The 26,533-nt window shown below is 41.2% G+C and overlaps 1 protein-coding gene across 3 annotated transcripts; it reads left to right on the plus strand.

Moving 5' to 3' along the window:
• The first annotated feature begins 1,750 nt into the window (after positions 1-1,750).
• On the plus strand, positions 1,751-25,772 carry cylda (cylindromatosis (turban tumor syndrome), a). Of its 3 annotated transcripts, XM_010900794.5 has the most exons (19): positions 1,751-2,556; positions 6,152-6,543; positions 7,834-8,003; positions 8,862-9,105; positions 10,690-10,998; positions 12,082-12,187; positions 12,952-13,053; positions 13,381-13,497; positions 17,818-18,227; positions 18,990-19,155; positions 19,339-19,480; positions 19,592-19,714; positions 20,353-20,444; positions 20,525-20,591; positions 21,607-21,739; positions 24,298-24,406; positions 24,511-24,629; positions 25,020-25,236; positions 25,522-25,772. In XM_010900794.5, the coding sequence occupies exons 2-19, from the start codon at positions 6,466-6,468 to the stop codon at positions 25,704-25,706; spliced, it is 2,889 nt and encodes a 962-aa protein (XP_010899096.1). In that variant the 5' UTR covers positions 1,751-2,556; positions 6,152-6,465; the 3' UTR covers positions 25,707-25,772. The 3 variants fall into 3 exon arrangements, with proteins under 3 accessions (XP_010899096.1, XP_010899098.1, XP_010899097.1); XM_010900795.3 differs by lacking the exon at positions 13,381-13,497 and having other exon boundaries at positions 1,753-2,556; XM_010900796.5 differs by lacking the exons at positions 12,952-13,053; positions 13,381-13,497 and having other exon boundaries at positions 1,752-2,556.
• The last annotated feature ends 761 nt before the right edge of the window (positions 25,773-26,533 follow it).

Consider the following 26,533-nt stretch of genomic DNA (forward strand, 5'->3'; position numbering starts at 1 on the left):
CATTACAATAGTTACCTTTTTCAAGTGTATAGCCAGATATTATATAAAGTATATCAGAAGGGAGTCCGATAGAGCACAGGGGAGCGGGGTTTTGTTACCACCTTTGCCTAATTTTGAGGCCAACATTTTTTCTTACTGCATGTATTCAGAGTCAGACAGAGTCAGAGAAAGACTCTGTCTGATTCTCTCTCAAGCAAATAAAGTTTGGCTATCCGAGGTGAATATCAAAGACGAAATAGGTAACTTGCTTTCTAGCTATGAACACTAACTTTAATTTACTGTGTATACACTCTTCCCGAACAAATGCATGGATTGATACAATCTTGAACAAAACTGACTGATAACACAGGACTGCTGCATCAGTTTCAACTTGTGGGCAGAGGAAGATGAGTGCATAGGAGACCAAGCTCTGTTAAAAATAAAAAAGGGTACCAAACTGGAGTGTACAGTTGTGCTCATAAATTTGCATACCCTGGCAGATATTGTGAAATTTTAGTATTGATTTTTAAAATATGACTGATAGGATAGTGATCATATAGTGATCCTATGACGCCATTTATTATCACATAGTTGTTTGCCTCCTTTTTAAATCAAAATGATAACATAAATCACCCAAATGGCACTGATCAAAAGTTTACATACCCTTGAATGTTTGGCCTTGTTAATTGAAAATGGCAATTAAAGATGAATTTCCCACACCTGTGGCTTTTTAAATTGCAGTTAGTGTATGTGTATAAATAGTCAATGAGTTTGTGAGTTCTCATGTGGATGCACTGAGCAGGCTGGATACTGAGCCTTGAGGAGCAGAAAATAACTGTCAAAAGACATGCGTAACAAGGTAATGGAACTTTATAAAGATGGAAATGGATATAGAAAAATATCCAAAGCCTTGCAAATGCCAGTCAGCACTGTTCAATCACTTAATAAGAAGTGAAAATACAGTGATCTCTTGAAAGCAAGCCAAGGTCATGTAGACAAGAAAGATTTCAGCCAAAACTGCCAGGAGAATTGTTTGGGATACTGAGAAAAACCCACCTGTAACCTCAAGAGAAATACAGGCTGCTCTGGCGGTGGCCATCAGTCTCCTGACCTTAATATCATCGAGTCACTCTGGGGAAATCTCAAATGTGCGGTTCATGCAAGACAACCAAATACTTTGCATGACCTGGAGGCATTTTGCCAAGACAAATGGGCAGCTGTACCACCTGCAAGAATTCAGGGCCTCATAGACAACTATTACTAAAGACTGCATGCTGTCATGTTAAAGGGGGCAATACACAGTATTAAAAAGCAGACTTTTGAACAGGGGTCAGTTATTTTTTTTTCTTTGTTGCCATGTTTTGTTTTATTATTGTGCCATTCTGTTATGACCTACAGTTGAATGTGAATCCCATAAGAAATAAAAGACATGTGTTTTGCCTGCTCACTCATGTTTTCTTTACAAATGGTACATATATTACCAGTTATATTTAATCCCCCCCAAGACGAAACAAGCTTTCATCAACAGAATCAAGAAGAGTAGGGACAGTTTAGTCAAAGGTATTTTCGACTGGAAAAAAAAAAAGAACTACGACATCTACTTCAGTGTTTACAGACTAAATACTGAAAGACTGAATGGTTATCCAACACGGAAACTACGTCTGGTAACTCTAAACTGGCGATCACCCTATAATTGATGACAAGCGGATGTTCCGTGGAGTGTTCCTGTGTCAGGATTTGGGGTTTTGGACGATGACGGGCCGATACTAGAAACAAACCTCTCCCGAAATATTTTCTCTTATCATTAATACTTTTATAGATTTGATCTAGTTTCAGGCTTTTTTTAACCCCTGCTGCTTAGATCATTTACGTCATGATCTCGTTATTTTCCAAGTTCCCAGTTGTTTGAAAGTAAAATATATATTTGCATCATACCTAGTCTGAATAATAAAATATCGATATAGTCTACCTCGGCATACATGTTTCCAAGGCACACGGGTTTTTGCCCTGTGATTTCCGATGCGAATTTCAATATTATATCTACAAAAATAGAACGCTATTCATTTGCAAGATTCTTCTATACACGTCAACCAAACTCGTGGGAAAACCCCAGGGGGGTGGGACTTAATGACTAACAAGAAATTCAGCCAATAGACACTTGCAAAAAATGCAGATTGACCAATGGATGATGAGACCTTTCATTATTCAAGTAAAAAAATTGGTTGACTCAATTGGTTCTGTAAATAATCTTTATTCCATTCGAAATTAGGCCTGATTTTGTGGTATGTCACATAATGTAGATTTTGTTTTTCATTATTAGTATAACTATCTAGTCAGAGTCGTTAAGAAAACGATGTATCCAGCTACATTAAACATATATAGCTATCATCCTCAGTTGCATGGGCAGCTAGCTAGATAGCCCAATTTCGAGTCTGTCAATCGTTCTCAGCTGTCTTAGTAATATCAAGAAGCTAGCCTGCTAATCGTACAAACGTTGCCAAACCTCATCTACAAAAGGACATTGGAATAAACAGATGATATGACACTCCAGCAACGGAGTGTGTGAATAAAGCAACGGTAAGAAAACGAGCCAGCTATGTGAAAATGCTAATCTAGCTATATTTCGTGTGTTTCCTCATCTTGTCATACGTCAAAGATCATATGGACGCAATAAATATAATATTTTATGGTATGCTTTTTCTCTTTGGCTACAGTAACAGTATCCGAATGTATGGGCTATTTAATCAAATTGGAATTTTACATTGGTGTTTACGCAATTAGGTTATTTGGCTTCATTCATAAAGCAAGGCCCGGCATATTTTTCTTTAATGTGTTTCGCATCAGTCGCGGAACTGGCTTCATCAGTGATGGAATGTGAATGACTACTGCTGCAGTGAAGTTTTTAATAACATTTGAGCTAATTGGTTTTCATTGTTGCATGTCAGTCATTTTATGTTCAGAATGGTCAGCCACATCATTATATCGAGCTTGTGCAAGTATAATTTTAACTGCAGCTAAAATAGCTAAAAAATAGGTCATGTTTTGTTGTGGAAAGTCACAGGTTTACAAAAAAGTTAATAATATTGAAACTTGTAAGGGCTCTGCAAATTTCTTTATTGTCAACAAAGGCATTTACTTATATGATAACATGAAAATAAGACATTATTGCTGTCAGTTATGTTTTAGAGCATAGAACACAATTCTTAACATCAAATTAATTTTACTTATCTTATGTGGAGGGTGAGTATCTCCTGAAAAATTGTAAGGAACCAGACCCTTCACTGAAAGTGAATATGGTCTCTTTTTGAACCAATCTAAAGTAACCTCCATTTTCGTGTGTTCAGTTAATAAACCTCCTGGGTATCCCTAACAAAATGCCGGAACCATGTCTGATCTAGTAACCTTCTAGTAAATATACTACAGCAGCTTCAGGGACTATGCAGAAACAACATAAGGTTCAGGTCTTACTTAAATGCACAAAATATGGTGTGTACATTTGTGCATTGTTGCACCTATCAGGTCTTACTAAAATGTACAAAAAAAAGTAACACTAGTGTTTATGTGCATGTTGATTGTCCCTCAGACATATTTTTTATAGTGTTAACGAGTCACTTTCCGATGTAGTGTGGGACACTCCCCAAATACTACTTCTTAGGTGATTTACTTGTGTGATTTGCTTGTGTGATTTAAGTTACACAAATTCTGACGTTGGAGGTTGGACGTTTCACCGTTGTTGACAAGTAGCAGAGAGATTTAGATAAGGTTTAGTTAGGGGAGGAAATCTCCCACTGACACTTTGCCCCTCCATAGAATGCCTTTGACATAATTTGTGTAACATTCAACATTATAATACGGGTTCGATGAATACAGAATTTTAAACCGTATTCTGAGCAGTATTGTTTTGGCCATTACTGTCATCTGTGGCTGCTACCAGTTCGATCTGAAAATGATCACTGTGTTTCCGTGAGAGTAATGTTCACATTGTTGTCTGAATTATTTATTCTATTAATCCCCTTGCTCGTTATTTCCCCTGGTTTCTTGCCTAGCATTTTGTTTGGTACTGCAGGGGTTAATTTACATCAACGGTCCCTGTCTGAACTCTGAGAAGATTAGTTTCATTTTTGATGTGCAAACTCCCCTGGCTTTAGGCCTTTTTGTCATTTAGGCAAAAAAAAGGTTTGCCTGAATGACAAACTTTATTTCCATATAATGCATGGATGTTGTTATAATTATGGATGCATCCAAGCAAATGCTAATAGATTTTTTTTTTAATGAGTGTTGCAACATGACAAAAGAACCAACCACCCAGTTTTGTCCGAGATATAAATTGTAGAGGAAGAATTTAATTGTATGCCTTTACTTACCAAATAAAATTCAATGTTGTATAAGAATGTTGGTAACGCTTAATAATAGCAATTAGGCAGGTAAGTTAGTTGTGTATGGTGAATACAGACACGGTAAATGGGTTGACTGTCCCTCCGCTATTGCGTTGGCCTGAACAATGGCCTTTACCTGTGACTATTCATGATACGACACTGCCTCTTATGCCTTGCTTGTTGTCACAACAATAGTTGTTGTCTGAATAGGTTGACCCTACTGTGGTGACCCTTTTGTTTGTCAGGAATAGATGTTTTATTGCTTTAGTCTATGACTTTCTCCTAACAGCTCTCTAAACCTACTGTGACAACATGATATCTGATTGCCCAACATCTAGGGGAAATCCAATAATGTATCTTATCTAAGTCAGGTCTGAATGTGTTTAAAACAGTTTCAGGTAGTAACCTATAAGGTTCCGGTATTACTGTAGTAATTATGTCACTGCCCAATTCCTTTTCACTTACAGTTTTATATTGTAGACCAGCAGCCTATAGCTAACAGTGCATTCTGCCTTCACTCGGATAATAAGCCTGTATTCAAGGTAGACTGTTTTTGATGCTATTTACTGAAATCAGTTTTAATGGTTGATTACCATTTCTTTAGTTTTGTATCCCAGATTCTATTCTGTATGAACTGCACCTTTTTGTTGTTTTCCTATAAAGGACTATTTCTGATGTTATGGGCATTACATTTGCATGCAGATGTTTAATGTCTCAAAGAAACCACAAACTTGTCTAATACCCTTTGTGGTGAGTGTAGCCAATGCGCCGAACAGTTGACAGAACTCGTTGTAGAACTGTTGGTGAGTAAAACGCATTTCCCTTCAGTACATAAAGAAACCAGATCATAATGAGTAGTGCTGGAGGATGGAAGCCAAGCAGTGTGCTCTGCAGAAAAACTAGAACCAGGTCCCACTGGACATGCACAAGATGTCCAAGGTCATTGGTGCAACTTACTGGAGATACCCTAATTCATGAACAGGTGGAGGCCATTAAATAGCTGGGTGACCAAATCACTAATCACACTAAGGTGAATGTCACCAACAAGATAGTGGAGTACTTGTTTGAAAAACACTCCCTGGGATGCCAGAGCCAAACCACATCCTCACAAACAGGTTATGGCCTCAAGCAACTTTCATGCTAGCTTTGGAGTATATTTAGCTGTTAAAGAGAAGTGTGATATAGCTGTAATTTTGTTTTGTTGTTAAGCCTATAATATTAGGGAGGAGCCCATGCTGTTGGAGTCCCTTACCTGTAAACCCAAGATTGCTGAATCAAATCCCTGAGCCTGCAGGGTGAAAATGTAATTGCGTCCTTAAGAACGCTAACAATAATTGCTCCTTAAGTTTCTCTGGGTAACAGTCTGCTAAATCACTATTATGTAGAGTAAGGTATTTGTGGATATTCTATCAATGTAGAAGGGGATACGTATTGGACAAATAGTCACTGCAGTGTAAACTAAGGATGTGACAAAGGCATTTTCGTATCGATATGGTTACAATCATAAAAATGTTTGACACCACAATAGAAACTATGAAGAAAATGCATTCCCAGTTAGTCTGTTTATTTTAGTTGCGATATCTGTGTACTTCAGTTAAAGCTGCCTGCTATAAGATTAGCTGTTTTTCAAATTTTTTGTTTCTATATCGAATTCGTAGTAGTAATCGACAGATTATACGATTTTTAACACGGTCATTAGCTGCAGCCCTAGAATCAACCTGGAACCTAGAGACATTCCTTGACCTTTACCAACAGTGTCATATAATAACAACCACATGTATTTCTTTCTTACACAGGGCTTACTTGTCTTACGGAATGCTGAGGCATGCCAGCAGCCAGTTGAGACTGTCATGAGGCCAACCCAGGCCGACAGGAGCCCATGAGCGACTGTACCACCTTCTACTCACTGCCATAACCTAAACAATATCCTGCCAACGTTTTCCAAAAGTGTTAGGCTTTGTTTCTCTCACCACTGCTATGCCCCTTTCACTGCATTGGGTCTAGAGGAACGGCCATTAAGGGAAGTGAGAGGGCTTCATAGTGGGTTAGTTAGACTGGCGGACCCTGCCTTTCCTCTTGCTATGCCACAGCTGCCCCAGCCCCTACAACCATGAGCTCTGCCCTGTGGAGCCAGGAGAAGCCCACTGGGGGCTTCAGGGAGGACTGGCGCTTCTACATGGTGGTCAAGGTAAATGTACAAGTGTTTTAATGTATTACAAATACATTTTGTAATATAACTGTAAGTGCTGTAATTGTGATGTGGAAGTGTCTAGGAGCAACAACCCTGCCACAAAATGATAGACCAAGCAAACTCACAGAGTGGGGCTGTCCAGTGCTGAAGCACTTAAACTTCGCCTGTCCTATGTTTCATCACTCACCACAGCGTTCCTAACTGCCACTGAAAGCACAAGAACTGTGCATCGGGATCTTCACTAAATGGGTTTTCATGGCCAAGCAGCTGTATGCAAGCCTCAACCACATGTCCAATGCCCAGCATCGGCTGGAGTGGTGTAAAGCATGTGCCACTGGGCTCTGGGGCAGTGGAAATGCGTTCTCTGGAGTTATGAATCACGCTTCACTATCTGGCAGTTTGATTGATGAATTTGGGTGTGGCGACTGCCAGGAGAACGCTACCTAGCGGAATGCATAGTTCCTACTTTAATGGTTGGTGAAGGAGGGATAATGGTCTGGGGCTCTGTTTTAGGGTTAGGCTCCTTGGTTCCAGTGAAGGGTCATCTTAATGCTACAAGATACAAATACTTTTTAGACAATTGGGTGCTTCCAACTTTGTGGCAACAGTTTGGGGAAGGCCCTTTCTTGTTCTAGCATGTTGTACCATGCACAAAGGGGGGCCCATAAAGACATGGTTCGATGATGTTGGTGTGGAGGAACTCAAGTGGCCTTCACAGAACCCTGACCTCAACCTCATTGAACACCTTTGGAATGACTTTGGACGGCGATTGCGAGCCAGGCTTTCTCTTCCAACATCAGTAGCTAACCTCACAAATGCTCTTTTGGCTGAATGGGCACAAATTGGGACACTCAAATCTTGTGGAAACTTCATATTAATGCCCGTTGTTTTGGAATGGCATGTCCTACAAGCTCATATTGGTGTGATGGTTGGGTGTCCACATACTATTGGCCATATAGTGTATGAGAACAGCAGAACAACAATGTGCCCAATACTGTTTCTATCATATGGATTTGGTTCAGTGTAACAGTCACCATGACATTGTTTCCATAAACCTTTGAGTTTTATGTACTTGTTATTCTCCATGCATACTAACTAAGCTAGAAAAGTTTCATTTGCTGGAGCAGCTAGATAGAAGCCAATCCTATTGTATGTGTCTTTGCCTGTGTTTCAAATGGCTCTGTGTTCTATTTCTTGAGCACAACTTCAAAAGCGGTGTCCTATACATGGAATAGCTTTTCTGGACAGAGCCTGATTCCCCTTGTAACACAAAGACATTTCACTAAGGAGTGTATGGTGGAGAAGCCCCCCCAGAAGACCCTGAGGATCCCTCGGGGAAGCCTGGGCCAGGCTTGCCAGGAGAGGAATAGCCTGGGGCGCACACTTCCCCCCAGCAAGGGCAAGAGGAGCCTCCGCATCTTGGACCAGACCAATGTGGTGCTGAGTCTGGATGAGAGGTTGGTCCCTGTCTGACCAATGGTCACTTCATCTTGCAGTATACAGTGCCTTCAGAAAGTATTCAAGTGTATTCACTTCCTCCACATTCTGTTTTGTTATAATACATTTATTTTGCCATCAATCTACACACAGTACACAGTACAGTACAAAAGTGACCAAGAACCCAGTGGTCCCATGGCTAGAGTTTCTCTGCAGAAATGGGAAAGCCTGTCAGAAGGACAAACATCTTTGGAACGCTCAATCAATCAGGCCTTTACTGTAGAGAGGCTATATGGAAGCTGCTCCTGAGTAAAAGGCATATGACATACCTCCTAGGACAAAAAAAGAATGAGAAAAAGGCTATTTGGTCTGATGAGACCAAAATCAAACTATTAGTCCTAAAAGCCAAGTGCTACGTCTGGCAAAAACGAGGCATCACTCAGCACCTGGCTAACAACACCGGGAGATTAGTGGATGTCCTTTTGTGGCCCTCCCAAAGCCTGGACTTTAACCCTGTTGAACATCAGTGATCTGACCTGAAGATCGCAGTTCAACAACACTCCCTATCCAATCTGGCAATTTGGGAGAATAAAATAAAGAAATGCACAAATATCTGGAAATGTCTGTTTGCCTTGTTACTACATGGTCTTTTTTGTAGGTTGATGGCAGAAAATGCCATCTGTTATAAATTAAGTCTAAAGCACTACAAAATGTGGAAAATGCGAAGGTGTCTGAATACTTTTTGAAGGCACTTCGGTAATAACCGTACTGTTTTTGTACCTTATTTTCTGCTTTGCTGCATTAATCCCCTGGGATTTCACGTGCGCCGCTTGTTGATGTATGTTTTCTTTACAACCCATTACATCAATCCCATAAAGGGATGTCCTTGAGCTAGATGAGAAGCTGGCTGAGCTGCTTTTCCCCATCACCAACTGTGAGGAGCGCTATGCCCTGCTGTACAACAAGCCCCGGTTGGAGCGGGCCAGAGACATCGACTGTGGCTCCAAGGTGCGGGTGCAGTTGCGTTCAGGGGACGATCCTTTGCCTGGGGTGGTCCGGTTTAAGGGATCACTCCTCCCTGACAGAGCCCTCTCCGGGATCTGGTTTGGAGTGGAACTGCTGGTGAGAAACACTCCCTTATTTGCACTCTTGGTGCTCCTATTTCATGAGTTTCACAAGCAATTGACCCTGCTCACTTAATTTTTCCCAGATGGATGTGTGTGTGTGTGTGTGTGTGTTTGTGTTCTAGTCTATCATTTGGTCTATGTGAAATGTTCCATGAGAATTTCATAACAGTTTAATCCATTAAATGGAGTCTCCCTCTTGCCATAGTGTACATTCTGTAAAGACGCAGTAAAGTTGCTGGATACAAAGGCTTTTCTATTGGAGCACAATGTTGTGTTTATTCTACTGTGTCCAGTAGGTTGGGTAAGTGGGTGAAGGAGCCGGTGGAGTATAAACGGTTTAGCTCATTGCTGCGTTTCAGAGCAGCGTCTTGATTGAATGCCAGGCTTGTGTCACAATTCAGGATACTTATCACACATTTACAGTAAACAATGTTTACTTGTTGTCCTGATCCTATGCACATAAATTGAATGATGCCAATATTAGAAGGTCCTACGTGGCACTTAAGAAGTGCAGGGATTGCAATTTATAAGATCATGTAACTACAACCTTTTACTGTCCATTATCCTTTTGTAATGGCACAGATTATTCACTTGGGCAGCTACTGGCTACTCTGCAAAGAAACATTTTGAGTATGCTGTTATGTCCTCCTCAGTATTGATCTGAAGCCCTCGCTTTCCCATCTTTATGATGGTCACCTCCATGTTCCCGTCCCTGCAGAATGCTGAGTAGTCAGGTTACTGTAGCAAAGCTGTCTATTCTGTTATGAGCTGATGCCTCTTATACCTGCTTTGCGAAGAGTTAGGGATGTTCTTGGGTATTAGTGGAAGAGTTAGGGATGTTCTTGGGTATTAGTGGAAGAGTTAGGGATGTTCTTGGGTATTAGTGGAAGAGTTAGGGATGTTCTTGGGTATTAGTGGAAGAGTTAGGGATGTTCTTGGGTATTAGTGGAAGAGTTAGGGGTGTTCTTGGGTATTAGTGGAAGAGTTAGGGGTGTTCTTGGGTATTAGTGGAAGAGTTAGGGGTGTTCTTGGGTATTAGTGGAAGAGTTAGGGGTGTTCTTGGGTATTAGTGGAAGAGTTAGGGATGTTCTTGGGTATTAGTGGAAGAGTTAGGGATGTTCTTGGGTATTAGTGGAAGAGTTAGGGATGTTCTTGGGTATTAGTGGAAGAGTTAGGGATGTTCTTGGGTATTAGCGGAAGAGTTAGGGATGTTCTTGGGTATTAGCGGAAGAGTTAGGGATGTTCTTGGGTATTAGCGGAAGAGTTAGGGATGTTCTTGGGTATTAGCGGAAGAGTTAGGGATGTTCTTGGGGATTAGCGGAAGAGTTAGGGATGTTCTTGGGGATTAGCGGAAGAGTTAGGGATGTTCTTGGGGATTAGCGGAAGAGTTAGGGATGTTCTTGGGGATTAGCGGAAGAGTTAGGGATGTCCTTGGGGATTAGCGGAAGAGTTAGGGGTGTCCTTGGGGATTAGCGGAAGAGTTAGGACAAAGTAATACAAAGTAATGTAAGTGAAAGTGAGAGGGACTCCCAGGTTATTCCATGTTTAACATCTCTGTTTAATCTATGCCATTTCCAAGGAGGAGGGCCGAGGCCAGGGCTTTACGGAGGGTTCCTACCAGGGCCGCCAGCTGTTCCGCTGTGAGGACGAGTGTGGGGTGTTTGTGGCCCTGGACAAGCTGGAGCTGTGGGACGATGATGAGGAGGATCTGGAACAGCTGGAGGTGGACCATGTCACTCTGGAGGAGGATGTGGGGGACTTCCCACAACTAGAGTTAAACTCCAGAGTCCTGGTCCAGACCAGAGAGGGGCCAGAGAGAGGAACCATCATCTTCTGTGACCTGCTGCCGGGGAATGAGAGTCTGGGGTATTACGTGGGAGTGGACATGGTAAGGGTTGAGGCATCATTGAGACCTCTGCTCCATAGTGTGTGCTATAGAATGGCAGAGTGAAGATTACCTTATCCTCTGCTTCACTTGGTGAAGGTGAAATGTCCGTCGTAAATATAAAATGAAAATGCTGCATTATGTGCGAAAAAGGTATTTGTGACATCTCAAGTAAGGCGAGAGCCTTGTTAAAACGAAGGCTGTGAGGTTGTTCTTTGGTTTGTGTGGTTTGTCTGTTGAGAAAATCTATTGTTTATTTAGCAGTTCACCAACCAGCTTCTGGTGTCAGTTTTTTAATTTTCTGGTATAATCCATTGGATGTTATGGAAGAGGAACGCACATTACTGTTCGGCCTTAGAGAAAGTGAGCCCACTAAGTCTACTCACACACAAGGGCAGTAGTCACCCAGGAGCTTAGAAGTGAGGTAGAGACGCAGACGTCCTGTTCCCAATGTACTGTACTACTTTTGATTAAGGCCAGTAGGCCTGTGGTGAAATGCAGTGGACAATGTAGGGTATATAGTGCCATTTAGAACTCAGTCCCAGCACTGGGCTTTATGACCAGTAACCTGGCACAGGGCCAGCGGGTTGGCCGAGTAACAGAGGAGAGCCCACTGGTCTGTCCACTCAGCTCTGTTCTGCTGTCCAGCCTCGCCCAGCACACAGAGAGCATCAACAAGACTCTTGACAGGCCATAAACAAAACAACTTATTGTCAGGCTGTATTTTTTTTTTTTTGTTTTTTTTTTCAATCTTTTAGCCGACAACGGGGCCAACCTTCTAAAAGTACATAGATTAGTGGAGGGGAGCGCCCAGTACTGGAGATCTTTGACCCCGTGTCGTGGGGATTTGGAATCGGCGCCTGTGTTTTGAAAGCGTGGGGAGATATAGGCTGTTTGAAAATCTACGTTAGAGAGACGAGTTCAAGGGCAGAGGCCCGTTACTGGGTCGAGTGGGTAGTCCTCTGGAACGAGAGGACCGGTACCAGTAATGAAAGTGCTGCTGGAAAGACTGGGATTATGAGGACCGGTTCTGGGAGATGAGGAGCACCCTCAGGACTAATCGGTCGCTGCTTCCGGCTCTTCCAGGACAATCCTATTGGGGACTGGGACGGTGTTATCGACGGGAAGCTGCTGTGTAATTTCGCCAGTCTTGAGCACACACGTCTCGTCCCCATCTGTGACGTAATGCCAGGTGAGTCGACTGGTCTGCTGGCCTTTCCGCCCCTTCTCCGTTTCACAGGACAATTCACAAGTTTCATCAAGTGCTTAAATTTTTTTAATGAGGATTATAATAGTAGTCAGTTTTTAATCCTATAAATGAACTGAAGTTTGGGTGTTCCTTACTAGCTGTATCTAGGCTGTTCTGCGTGCAGTATTTCTGGTGGGCGACCAGCACAGCTGTCTGAGTGTGTGTTTGTGTTTTACTGGCAGCAGTAACACAGGCTCTTTTGTCTGATGGCTTTGCTTGTTTTTGAAAGTCAAGTGAGATGCTGCTCCTCTCAGCCTCTTTGTTGTAGCCATTGGTTTTATTGATTTGTGTGCTTTCTCACTCTTAACCCCCCACACAGGTTTAGATGCTTTGGACTGTGGTGGTGTGTGTGTATATGTTTGGGTGGGGGGGTGTGTTTATACATATTTATTTAGCTGATCTTTACTTGAAAGGCAATGGTATTAATTGACAGTATGCATTTGACTTTGCATCACTCTCCTGCAGATTTAGAGCTCAACTAAACACTTTTTATAAATCTCTTTCTACTGCTACCAGGCACCACAGCCACCAGTGATTATTCAGCTTTTCTTAATGTAGTACTGCTTATGATGCTGTGCCTGGGTTTACTGTATACCTGACATAACCTGCAACTGCAACAAGACGCACGGTTGAGCTTCCTTTTACCCCTGGGGTTTATGTATATCAGTGTTGTAGTACCCAGTTTTTACACTGGACTGTGTTTCCAGAGTACTCCATGCAGGACCAGAGGCTGCAAAAGCATAGTTTTGCCCCCAGAGGCACCAGCAGCGACAAGTCATCCTCTGGCCAAAGTAAACCAAAGACCAAAGGTAATGCTGCAGGCTTCAAGTGCATGTACTAACAACAACTACCTTTAGGGAAATGAACGGATTCCTTGTATGAATGTCTAATCTGGATACTAGATCTTATAATGAACGGTGTGAAGTGGTGTGACCTAGTGAATGCTTGCATTGCTTGCATGGTTCCTGACCTGCTGTGTGCTGAGGATCTGAATACCTGCCCCCCCCTTCTCCTTTTTCTCTCTCTGTCTTCTCTTCCCAACTATCCTGCTGTCGGTGATGACAGTGTCTGCTTTAAACAACAAGCCAACGCATACTGCTTATTTTTCTGTTTCTCTATTGACTTGTTATCCCCAGGCTTAGGTCTTCAATGTGGGAGTAGAAGCAAGTCAGAGTTTTATTATACTTTAAATGGCAGCTCTGTTGACCACCCAGTCCAGGCCAAATCCAAAAGCACATGGTACATTGATGAAGGTAAACCACCAGCAAGATACTGCAGGCTGAGACTCCCGTCTGTCTTGATAGCAGGGTCCTGTTAATGCATGGTGCTTGCTCTGCACCTTTTATTCAGTTAACGAATGAAGAATCATTTTAATCTGTAAACAGTTCTTTTTCTGTTTGATAATCAGATAACACAGTGTCGTTATTGAAATCTTAACACAATCATTTTGATTCAGTAGCTTGCTATCAAGACTCTTCGCTGAGAGTCCTTTTCGATCACTCCCCTATACTGTGAGGTCCACCTGCATGGTGTTATTGGTGTGGCATGCTCTTGGTAAGATCACAACAAGGCTTTTAATAATGCTCTGCAGGGACTAATGATTGGGGGGTTCTTGAATGATGTCTTATTAGTAAGAAATCAATATATAAATAATGGTTGTCATACTTTTATAGTATCACAATAACTGTGTAGTGCTGGAGGCTGGAGCTACATTAATGTGTCAACCTTTTTTAACAACAATGATACTGGAGGCACGGTCAATCAGGTTGTTTATTTTAATCAATGAAAGCACTTCCATTTTTAGTAGATTTTAGATGATTAAATAGGCTACAATGTTAATTACCATAAATTTTTGTTGTCTCTAGTCATGACTGTGTTTTCATGTACCTACATACACAGAGCCCTCCAAGATTATTGGCACCCTAGGTAAATATAAACAGAAAAGACTGAAAACCCCGGGTACCAATAATTCCGGAGTGCACTGTACCTAATTAATCCTTTTGGTTTTCTTTCCAAAGAACTGTGGGTCGATTTACCTCAGCATGAAAAGATATGAGCATACAGTACCAGTTATAAGTTTGGATATACCAACTTATTCTAGGGTATTTTTTTTTCTTTTTACTATTTTCCACATAGAATAATAGTGAAGACATCAAAACTATAAAAGTGTTAAACAAATCAAAATACATTTATATTATAGATTTTCCACCGCTTAGGACCAGCTCGACTCTGCCCTACACGCCTCGCCTCGGTTCGTTTTCCACTGCACATCGTACCCTGTACCCGCCCTGAGTGACATCACCGGAAAACTGCCCTTGATTCCACATCCTGCATTTGCCAACTAACGTAAACCCTGCAGTGAACAGACAAATCTATTGAATGAACTCCATAAATAAACTAAATCTGAAAAACATGGTCACAGACCCTGTTTGAAAAACAGTGAAAAAGTAGAATAAAATTATCCCCCTGCATTATAAAAGATGACCTAACTGCAATGTTCGGTTAGATTTAAGTGTGTACACCTAACAACTCAACACCAACACATTTAAAACAACCTACATAACCCCTCCATCCTGATTAAAAGGTATAAATAATTGCGGGCTATAGTACCACGCCAACTGACTCCACAGCTTCTGTACACAAGGCAGCGTTTATACCGGTAGTAGCGGGGATGCATGCGTGAGCCGTAACTTTGGTCTTAATACATTGCATACTGCAAAAAAAGCTTGGCAGGCTGCTTCTATTTGGCTTGACATTACTACTTTGACCAGTGCAATGTATGCCAGTTAGCCTATAGAAAAACCCGGAGGAGGAAAAAGACAAGATCCTTTTATAGGCTACAAAAACAGCACGTCTTCGTGGGTCTCTCGTGGGTATAACGTGTTAATTTCAAGTGCAAAGCTCCCAAACTGAGAGGAGTTTGGGGAAAATACGATCTCTTAAATTACGAGTCTGGTCCTAAGCACTGACACTGAAATTAACCCATTTAAATGCAAGGACCCCTGGGACAGACCCGCAAATACTCGCCGTTCTCGTCTCATAAAACCATTTTCTGACACTGGACGGCTAACAGCAGAACAGAAGTCTTCTGTGCTTTTAAGTCACCTTTTGGTATCGCCTCAGCTCGCTTGGAACCTTGATGGAGCAGGTACTAAAAACGTATCTGGTACCAGGTACTAGGCTGACTTTTGGCCAGTGGAAAAGCAGAACCGACGAGGTGTGTAGAGCCGAGTCAAACAGGTATCATGCCGTGGAAAAGCTCCATGAGACGAGGCGAGTAGAGTTGAGCTGATATCATGCAGTGAAAAAGCGCCATAAATTACCCGCATTGTCACCATCAAAGCACCCCCACCACATCACACATCCTCCTCCCTGCTTCACGGTGCGAAACACGCATGCGTATATCATCCGTATCCCCACTCTGCATCTAACCTTATTAGTGTCCTTCAGTTGTGTTTTTTTTGCAGTAATTCGACCATAAAGGACTGATTCACCAAGTGTTCCCCGAACAGTTGATTTGTCTGTTACTTGTATAACGTTTATTTGCACTGAAATCTGAGGTGCAGTTAATTGCCGATTTCTGAGGCTGGTAAGGATACATAACGTATTCTCTGTAACTCTGGGTCTTCCTTTCCTGTGGCGGTCCTCATGAGAGCCCGCTTCATCATGGCGCTTGATGGTTTTTGCAAATTCAAAGGGTGGCTACTATGAATAATCTGCAATATGAAATGTTTAGATACATTTTACACTTTCTTGGTTACTACATGATTCAGTATGTGTTATTTCATAGTTCTAATGTCTTCACAATTATTCTACAATGTGGAAAAATGGTAACGCTGAAGAAATACCCTTGAATAAGAAGGTATGTCCAAACCTTCGAGTTGCGCTGCATATGAAGCGCACTAAATGCTAATGCTACACTGACGTCTTTCCAATGTAGCTCCAGTATAGCCCTTTACTGTAAAATGGATCTTGCATAAGCTTCTGTAGTTGTCCTCAAAGCTTTAGTAAAAGCCTTCAGTACTGGTTGTTGTATGTGCTTATTTCATTGGTGAAGGTGTGGGGTTTGCACAAGGGCAGAATCATCTGTGGTGATCATATTCCATACACCATGATGGTGTTTGAATGTTCATTGACATGTGAAGCTAACATTTTAAAATTCTTTAAAGGAACCTTCCAGGATGTTTTGCCCTCTAATATTGAAGGACTTCGAAAACAGCTATCATGTGTGTGTACATCAAAAGCTCTGGGTCTAATGTCCAAAATACATTAAGTTATGGATTTTGTGAGAAATCCCTTTGTTTTTAACTACAACATCTGTTTTTTGGTCGAGTGAAGTGTATGTTCTGATCACCCACAAGACAGAGATTTTTTTAAAGGTGAGCATTCCTACTTAATCTGTTAAAAGTGAGCATTAGCTGCATGAATCAGTCATGCTAGTTTTGGTGAGTCCCTTTTTTTTTTTACCTCAATTGTATTTTGAATTGTAACACTCAGGTTTTCAGAGATTTTATTACCCTTTTTCTAGGCTTTTCAAGTTAAATTTTTGTTTCATTAATGTTCCAATGCTAGTAATCTAATCATATATGGGATGGACAGTGGTCTTTACATGAATTCAGTAATTTAATTAGATTTTTATTGTATAATTAATTAATTAGGTAATTATGTAAAAAAAAATTGTGTCATGTTTTTAAAGTATACAGTCATTTTTTGGCAGGGTGTTACCAAATCATGTACGTAGTGCCACCAATGGACATGTTTTGTCTGGAGCCTTGAGTAACAGTAGACATTATATTAGTCCAGTGCTGTTATGTTTCACATCTGAGTCCTGTTTTGTTTTTTTGTTGCTTTTTTATGTGTGTTACTGTGGATTGAGTTCACAGAAATCGCTTACTTGTGCCTGCACAATTGACTCAAAACATAATGCTGTAACAATGTCCTAATTCCAGCAATGGTTTGATAATGAGCATTTTTTCAAATTGAAGTTGTGATACCCGGCCCACATGTAGTGGACATGTGAAGACCAACTGTGAAAGATTCCTTTAAGACATGCAGACTGTGTGCATGTCCATCATGTAAATCATTGGAATCGTGGTGTTCTATGTTGCAGGGATGGGGACAATCCTGTCACAGATGCTCGCTGTGTTTCGAATGCTGCTTCATTACCTGTTTTTTGTTTTTTTCCCCTCATCACAGCCTTCCCGCTTTCCGTATGTTCGGGTCCATCACATTTACATTTGGTGTATTTCTGTATTATTTTCCGTTGGTTATCTTATAACTCATCCATCTCTCTGAATTCTTCTGTGGCTGTGTCCATGTGGAGACGCTTGCTCTGTGAAACACATATATACATTTTTCAACTTGAATAGGAGGTAAAAAAAACAGCTTTGTCTGTAGTGTATATGTATTAGCACTTTGTTTTGATAATGCTGATATATGACTCCCTATTCAGAACTTTGGCGAATGTCCATTAAAAAGGTGAATTAATATCTGATGACTCCACATTGTGACAAGGTCTCTGTCAGTATAATATCTGCTGCAGTGAGAATTGATTCTGTTGTTTTGCTCTGCAGTTGGGGAGGACCCTGCCAAGTCCCTCACAGACACGCCCCCTGACTTCAATGAAGCCACTCCTCCTACCAGGGCACCGCCCTCTGCCTCCTTGTCAAATGACAACAAGTTCCACTCCTTGCCCTTCAGCCTGAGTCGTAAGACAGGGCCCAATGGCAGCATGAGCCATGGGCCCCTCTCCCTCTCTGTCCAGTCAGTGATGGGGGAACAGATGCAGATGCCTGAGCCCCCATCCCCCACCCCTACCTCCCCTCGCCCGCCCTCTCCTCCCAGTTCCCGCGGGGGTGGGGGAGTGCCTGGTTTGGAGGTGGGATCCCTGGTGGAGGTGAAGGAGAACCCTCCCCTGTGTGGGGTTATCCGTTGGGTGGGGCTGCCCCCAGGACTACTGGAGCCACTGGCTGGCCTGGAGCTGGTGAGAGATGATCACACCGACGGACAGTGTTATCAATGTTTTGTGTTGTGTTTTCCCCCCGATAGCGTTGTCTTCAATATATGGTTACGGCTAATAGGAAATGTTGATTACAAAAGGAATCTGAAAAGCATTTGATCACCATGGTAGACAGTACTGGACCCATGCAGTGACTCTTGTCTCTGATTCGTCATCAACCATCAGTGAATTCACTGAACTTCTATGATTTGTTTTTAAAAATATGAACACTATGCTGTCTGGAATTAGAGCGAGCAAACCTGTTACCATTAAAATACTGACTATTATAAATCACAGTCCGGGTCAGTTGTTCGATGTTTGACAGCTTGTTTTATAGTCAACATGACTAGATGATAAAATATGTTAGTGTTTCACATGGCAATTCAGAGAAACTGATTTTTACTTTGGTATACATAAAAGGAAGTCATGTGTGCATTTAGGTGTATGTTCGACATAATATACAAATTGAGGCTAATTATGTTCAGATCTACCCAGGGTGTGATTTGATGTTATTGGACTTGGGCTTGTTTCTATGACCTCAACAGAGTGTTTACAAATCCTCAGTGTCTCATCTTTGTCAATACATTGTCCTCTTCATTTACAACATTTCCCACACTCCGACAACAACAACAAAATGATACTGTTATCCATACGGTATACAGAGTATACAGTGTATCGTATAATATGATTCGGCCGACTGCGCCGATATACTCATGGTGGTCTTGTCGTCTATTTCTGCTCTGTCAGGAGGAGGAGTGTGTTGGCTGTACGGACGGAACCTTTAAAGGTACACGCTACTTCAGCTGCGCACCCAAGAAGGCTCTGTTTGTGAAGCTGAAGTGCTGTCGACCAGATTCCCGTTTTCCCTCGTTACACCATTCCTCAAACCCCATAGAACGATGCAACTCTATCGGTGAGTTGGTAGTATCACCTGTCGGTTCCGAAACTGAATTCTTAAATGACCCCTAATCACCTTGCCAGTTTGGTAGATCAGAGGGTTGGACAGGTGAAACTAATAAAGGCAAATGCTCATCTAGCCGAGCAGTGTTGCCCAGGAGCTTCAACTTAAAAAAGTGGGTGTTTTTGCTCTGTTCAGCTTTCGGGGGTTATTTGAGTGAGGTGGTGCATGAAAACACTCCTCCACGCACTGAGAATGATGGCCTGGATGTCATGGTGGGCAAGAAGAAAGGCATCCAGGGTCACTACAACTCCTGCTACCTGGACTCCACACTATTCTGGTCAGTGCATTTAAACCCCTTTATTTAACAGCCAATTACTACATTATGTTTTGGAAGATATCTTATTTTTTCTGTATTCCCCCCCCCCCCCCCCCATGTCCATATCTTCAGTCTGTTCTCCTTCAGCTCCGTTCTGGACACAGTTCTTTTGAGGCCGAGGTCCAAGACTGACGTGGAATACTACAGAGAGACACAGGAGCTGCTGCGCACTGAGATTGTCAACCCCCTGCGCATGTATGTGGAAACGCTTCTTCAATACATTCCCTATGTGTGACACTGTTTTCACAGTTGCTTAGATTTGCTTAGCACGTAGTTTAATACCAACATAAAAAATGGGCCAGCAACATAGCCCACTACATCCTACTGCAGGGTTGGTCCTGGTCAATCCCTGAATGAGAGACTAGATGTGGCTGCATGTGGTGTGTTGAAATATAAAATCCCAGTGCCCCAGGGCAGTGATGGGGCGAATGTCCTACATAGGGTGCTGTCTTAAACGGGTGTTCTGACTCTCTACTACCAGTAAAATTACTTGGCACCAAATGTACGGGTAGTGTTGTTTACACTGGTTACGTTTCAATCTGGCACTCATACCATCATGGCCAGTTACTTATTTATCTCAAGCTTCCAATGGGCTTAGTACTCCCCTATTCTCCTTCCTGTAACTCAAAGTATTTGTAAAGACTTATAAGCACTACATGTGTAATTCTGACTAAAGAATGTCGCCACATTGCTAAGATTAAGATAATTTTCTAGGTTGTAAGTTATTTTTGTCTCCAATACTTTTTTTTTTGTTCTGGTCTGTGAAAGAGGCATTCTGTCAACATTGCATTAGTGCTCAACGTGTTGTGTATATGTTTGTGTTTGTCTTGTAGACATGGTTATGTGTGTGCCACTAAAGTGATGAAGCTTAGAAGAATACTGGAGAAAGTTGAGGCTGCATCTGGGTTCACCTCAGAAGAGAAAGGTGTGTACGGTCCTCGTGAAAATAAATTAGTTTTGGCAGTAATGTTAACTTCTACTAAATGTTAACCTCTTGCCCCTCAGACCCTGAAGAGTTCCTTAATATCCTGTTTCATCACATTCTGAGGGTGGACCCTCTACTCAAGCTAAGGTCAGTCATTGAAAACAAAACCAGGAACATATCTTTGTCTTATCTGCTTTTCACAAAGCTTCAAAGCTTTCTACAACCCATAAAATGCAAACGGAAGGCAGTGTTGTGCAAATCATTTAATGTCTATGTTCAATTGGAAATAGTACAAAGACAACATGAAACATTTTGAACAAGAGAAATTTTATTGGTTTTGGAAAATGATATGCTCATTTTGAATTTGATGCCAGCAACACGTTTCAAAAAAAGTTGGGCTGCTCATCAGTTCAGCGTCCCCTCGGTCATATTTTTAATTTCATAATGCGCCAAATGTTTTCAAAGGGTGACAGGTCTGGACTGCAGGCAGGCCAGTTTAGCACCCCAACTCTTACTATGGAGCCATGCTGTTGCAAAATTTGCAGAATGTGGTTTGGCATACTCTTGCTGAAGTAAGAAAGGCCTTCCCTGAAAATACTTTGTCTGAATGGCAGCATATGTGGCTCCAAAAGCGGTATATATTGTTCAGCATTAATGGTGCCTTCACAGATGTGCACGTCACCCATGCCATGTGCACTAATGCACCCCCATACCATCACAGATGTTGGCTTTTGAACTCTGTCTCTCGTCTCTTTTAATGCACCTGAGGGCCCGAAAGTCACGGCCATCCAATAATGGTTTTTGGCCTTGTCCCTTGTGTACCGATATTTCTCCATATTCTCTGAATTTTTTTAATGATATTATGTACTGTATATTATGAAGTCCCCAAACTCTTTCCAATTATATGTTGAGGAATGTTATTTTTAAATTGCCTTTCACAGAGTGGTGAATATCTCCCCATCTTTTTATACCCGATCATGTTACTGACTTGTTTCCAATTAACCTGATAAGTTGTGTGACATTCTCCCAGGTTCTTTTTTTGTATTAAACAACTTTTCTTAGTCTTTTGTTGCAAACGGAGTTGTATATAAAAATATATAATCAAGAAAATAAATTGTATTGATGTCTATTTCATCCAAACTAAATGTTTTGTTCTGTCCAGGTCAGCAGGTCAAAAGGTTCAGGACTGCTACTTCTACCAGATCTTCATGGATAAGAAAGATAAAGTGGGGGTGCCTACCAGCCAGCAGCTGATAGAGTGGTCCTTCATCAACAGTGACCTCAAGTTTGCAGAGGTATTCTGTCTGTCTATCAGTCTGTTTGCTGAATAAGATACTTATTGCTTGAAGATACTATATCAATAGAATGAGGTTACTGGATTGTTGGTTGTTTTGTCTCCTGGATAATTAGAAATTTAAACATTCCTGGTAGATATCTCATTAATGTGGGATCTGCTTGTCCTGACAAATGCAACATAGTCAGCAATAAAACTTAGGAATGAAAATATTTAGGACCTAGATGTGGATTTTAATTTCTCATGTGAAAAACCTAGAAATCACAAATATTTGGGCCCATGACCCTATTTTAATACCTCAAGAAAATTGCTACCTAAAATGTTAAAAGAAGTAATGTAATCAGTGGTCAATGTTTCCTTGTTTAGAATTTGGGCTTTGAGCAAAGCAAATACATTTCTAGTTTTGGCTGTCAATTAAAATAATCTAAAGTAGCTCTAGGTTAATCAATATTTCTAATAGGCCTTTTTAATTATTGAAAGGTGAGGGCAGTTAAAATGTATTTTCTAGCCCTAACCCTTTATTTTGTCAGTGCCACTGGAAAGTTAAGGACAATGATGTCCATCTTCAGTGTAGATAGACCTATGTCAATGTTATTTGTTTCCTCATGCAAATTTGACTTTTTGATAGCTGATAAGAGGTCAAAATACCTTTTTGATATTTCTACAAGGAAATAGTTGCAATCACCTGATCAGTTGCTGATTCATCTCTTCTCACACTTATTGCGAATGCTGTTTTTGTTTACATAAAGGTTGAAATGAAGACAAATCGTGTTAGATCTTTCACCTTGTAATTTCCCTTTTTTTTTTTTTTTTTTTTTTTTAAAGAAACCATTCAGTGCCATTAATTGCATACGTTTTTGCACCCTTCAACTAATACTTTAGGGAAGCATTTTTTGCTTGGGTTACCAAAAGTCAGTTTGAATAGGTATCAGTCAAATTGCGAGGGGATCTCTGGTGAGCAACCCGCTTTAGGTCAGTCCACAGATTGTAAAGGATTGCTTGGAAATTTGCACACTTGCGTTAGAAGATATTAATGATTTACCAGGGAAAAAGTGATGTTTGTTTCTCAAAGACTGATATGGTTCGCCACAAACGAGACATACATCCACAGATTTCGATGGGGGTTTATTTATAATTCTTACTATGTAGATGTCCTGTCCCATTCCATAATAATTTAATTGTGCAGGATGACGCTGTGTTATTCATGTTATTCATAAATATACTTTGAACTTGAACTTTAGAGATTTTTCTGCCCTCTTCACTTAGCTAGCTACTGTTGCACTGAAGGCATTATACTCTTGAGCACCTGTATAAGCCCCTCCCAAGCAATGCATTTGACTGGGTAAACATGTTTTTGAGGTATTAGCCTTAGCAATGAATTTGATTGAGTTAATGTGTTTTGAGATGTTACTGACAAAAAAGTTTTTCCCACCCCTTAGCAACAAAAGTCCTATAGATATTCTTCAGGCCCAGATACATTCTAGGCCTGGTTTAAAAGGCTATGGCTAATTTGAATCACTTCAGTTGATGTCACATACTGGCAAATAACTTTGTAGATGATTTAGAATATGACTGGTTAAATCTGAAAACAGTTGCCAACTCTATTATAAAGGTTGGGCATTCTTGTGCATCTAAGACATTGACTGACTTTCTTTTTAATATATATTAAACTGAAAATAAATTAATAATAATAATCTATATATTATTTATTTATTTTCAGTTATATTGTTGGTTGCAAGATTCTAATATAGGTGAAAAAGTCTCACATAATTTGTTTTAATTTCAGGATGTAAAACTGAAGTGTATATATACAAACCAAAGCTGTTTTACACTTCATATTCACTGTATCTTCTTAGATTACATAATTAGTCATGTTTTGACTTATCAACCAGTAGTGGAGTGTGATTTCCTGTAATAAAAAAGTTTTTTTTTTCTTCTTTGTAAACAAATGGACATGTTAAACTGTAAGGAACAAATCTTGTTTGCTGTATTTCCCACAAAAATGTTACCATTGAGCTCAGACAATTAGCCTGTTTTTGTCAGTGTACTGTTTGTTACTTCTCTAATAAATAATGGGCCAAGGAACATTTGTGATGTCTTTGTCACATCTGTTTTGTTATCCTTGGTAACATCAGGCAGTTGGACAAAAACACACTCAAAATAGCTTAAATTCTTAACCAAAATATACATTTAAATAAAATTGTCTTCTAAATATTGACAGATTTCTTTTCATTTTTTTTTCTGGAAGATGTTGACACAGTCACTTTTCTGACAATGCAACTGGCCGGTTGGTTGGTCAGACAGTCGTGGAAATGTACCTATTTGTCGTGAACATTTGACTATTGCCCTAAGGGTGGTTGGCAGGGGTGTAGAATTAGGGGGGACGGGTGGATCATTTAAATAAACTGTAATTTTACCAAAGATTGGTACAGAACTGCAGTACATGGCCCCACTTTAATGTTATTGATGTTTTATCAATACTGATCCTGGGCTTATATTCAGGCTTTGTTTAGTATGTAACATCAGGTACTCACAACGTGGCTTCTTTACTCTGTTCAGGCACCTTCCTGCCTTATCATCCAGATGCCTCGCTTTGGAAAAGACTTCAAGATGTTCAACAAGATCTTTCCCTCACTTGAGTTAGACATTACAGACTTACTTGAAGACAGTGAGTAAATTGTGGTTAGTTTATACATTTTTGAATGTGATGACTGTTTTTCAGTTGCGAATTCACCTGAATCGTGTTGTTGTAAAACCTGGATTTTCTTTTAGCACCCAGGGAGTGTCGAATCTGTGGGGGTCTGGCCCTCTATGAGTGCAGGGAGTGCTATGAGGACGGTGACATCACTGCTGGGAAGATAAAACAGTTCTGTGAAAAGTGCAATACACAGGTAACGGACAGGGAAGGCCCCATTTCTCTTACAGTGAATCTAACGGTGATATCGTCAGGGAATTGTTGTAGATGTAAATGTAGTGTAGTTCTAGAACAATCCACTTGGGGGTGACAAGACCTAAGCAATAACTGAGTTTCATGTAACTTAATATGGAGCGGAAATATTCCTTTCAACCTTCTGATGCACAGTTGTAAATATTTTTGGCCTAGGTGTCAGTAAATACATGCATGTTTATTTAAAAAAAATAAAAAGTTTCCCCTTTAAACTGTTGTGTTGCCCTCAATCTTTGAAAGAACTGTGGTTAGACTGCGTTATAACTCTATTGAAGGTATTATTAGAAATAACTACTTGTAACCATGTGTGTGTCATATTTGTGTGTTCCCTCAGGTTCACCTCCATCCGAGGAGGAAGGCCCATCGCCACGGGAAGCTGTCAGTACCCAAGGAGCTGCAGGAAGGTGTATGGCGGCAGGGCAGCTTCCCTCGCCAGCGGATGGAGCTGTTTGCCGTACTCTGCATTGAAACAAGTCACTATGTGGCCTTCGTGAAGTACGGGCACCAAGATTCCGCATGGCTCTTCTTCGACAGTATGGCCGATCGCGATGGTATTGGCAAACGTCTCACTGGAGATCTTTCCTGTTTTTGAGAAAAATGCTTCACAAGAAATATCTTCTGATATTGGTTTTATTTTTGTTTTTTGAGTAATTGTGAATATGTTTTCAGAGTAATAGTAAATATATTCTGAATTCAAGCTTTAAGGATATCCTTGATAATTGAACGTGGCAAGCGTTTTATACATCATTTTATAATATGTACTGTAACTAGATCACTGCCAGTGATTTAATTCCAAGGTTCTAAGTGCACTGTCCGTGTTTTCGTTTCTTCCACAGGAGGGCAGAATGGTTTCAACATCCCCCAGGTGTCTCCGTGTCCAGAAGTGGGGGCTTATCTGAAGATGACCCCTGAGGAGCTGCACGCCCTGGACCCAAAGAGCATCCAGGGCCAGGCACGTCGCCTGCTGTGTGACGCCTACATGTGCATGTACCAGAGCCCCACCATGAGTTTATACAAGTAGAGCCCCCTGAGAAAAACACTCAAATAACAGAAGAACACACACTGCAGTCCTTCCCCACCAACCACACACACACACACACACACACAAACAAGTACACACACAGACGCACACAACCTGACGAGCGATCTGCAGTCCAGAGCAGACCCGCTCTCTGTGTCCCCAACACCTCCTCAAGCCTACCCTGGTCTCCGTCTACTCTGTCTAAAGTGAAGAGACTAAAAGAGAAAAGGAAAAAGCCTATTTGCACTTTGCATTTGTTGAAGTGATGTTCTTCATGTTTCCCTTCTGTGGTGAACAACAAAACAAGGAGATCCTTCCATCAGTAGCGTCCCTGTTGCCTCGTAGCTGAATAGTGAGGGCCAGTGACCGATTGAGCACAGAGAAGAGGCTGTTTTAATGTTCCTCTCTTTCAGAACGAAAGGGAAAAGATGGAGAGAGTGAGTAAGAGAGGGGGACGACGTGGTTGTTTCTGCTGACAAAACAAGTGAAACAAAAACAAGCCGTGCTAATGGCAGGACAGAGGTCACCTCATTTACTTAAACCAGGGGGAGTCCTGCTTTTCTTAATCAGTGTAAAAGATGGGAGCTTTCCATAACTCAACTCATAGTGGAAATGATGCCATGTTCAAACCCTTATCCAACCAACCGTGTTTACTGTGCAAACAGCTTGTCTATCTGGCATCCCTACTGTAGTCCCATAATACATTGTATCATTTGTGTACTACCAGCACCACCAACTGTATATGTGTATCAAAACCTTTTCTATACACTGGGGCTCATTGGCAGATATTCTCCAACGACGACACAGGCCTTAGTGAAGAGGTTGGG

The sequence above is a fragment of the Esox lucius genome, chromosome 2, assembly GCF_011004845.1.
Source record: "Esox lucius isolate fEsoLuc1 chromosome 2, fEsoLuc1.pri, whole genome shotgun sequence".
In the NCBI taxonomy this organism is placed as follows: Eukaryota; Metazoa; Chordata; class Actinopteri; order Esociformes; family Esocidae; genus Esox; species Esox lucius.

Coding starts and splice junctions, on each gene's coding strand:
- cylda (XM_010900794.5), top strand. CDS start 6,466: ATGAGCTCTGCCCTGTGGAGCCAGGAGAAGCCCACTGGGGGCTTCAGG. Junction 6,544..7,833: donor GCTTCTACATGGTGGTCAAG/GTAAATGTACAA, acceptor CATTTCACTAAG/GAGTGTATGGTGGAGAAGCC. Junction 21,740..24,297: donor GTGACCTCAAGTTTGCAGAG/GTATTCTGTCTG, acceptor TACTCTGTTCAG/GCACCTTCCTGCCTTATCAT.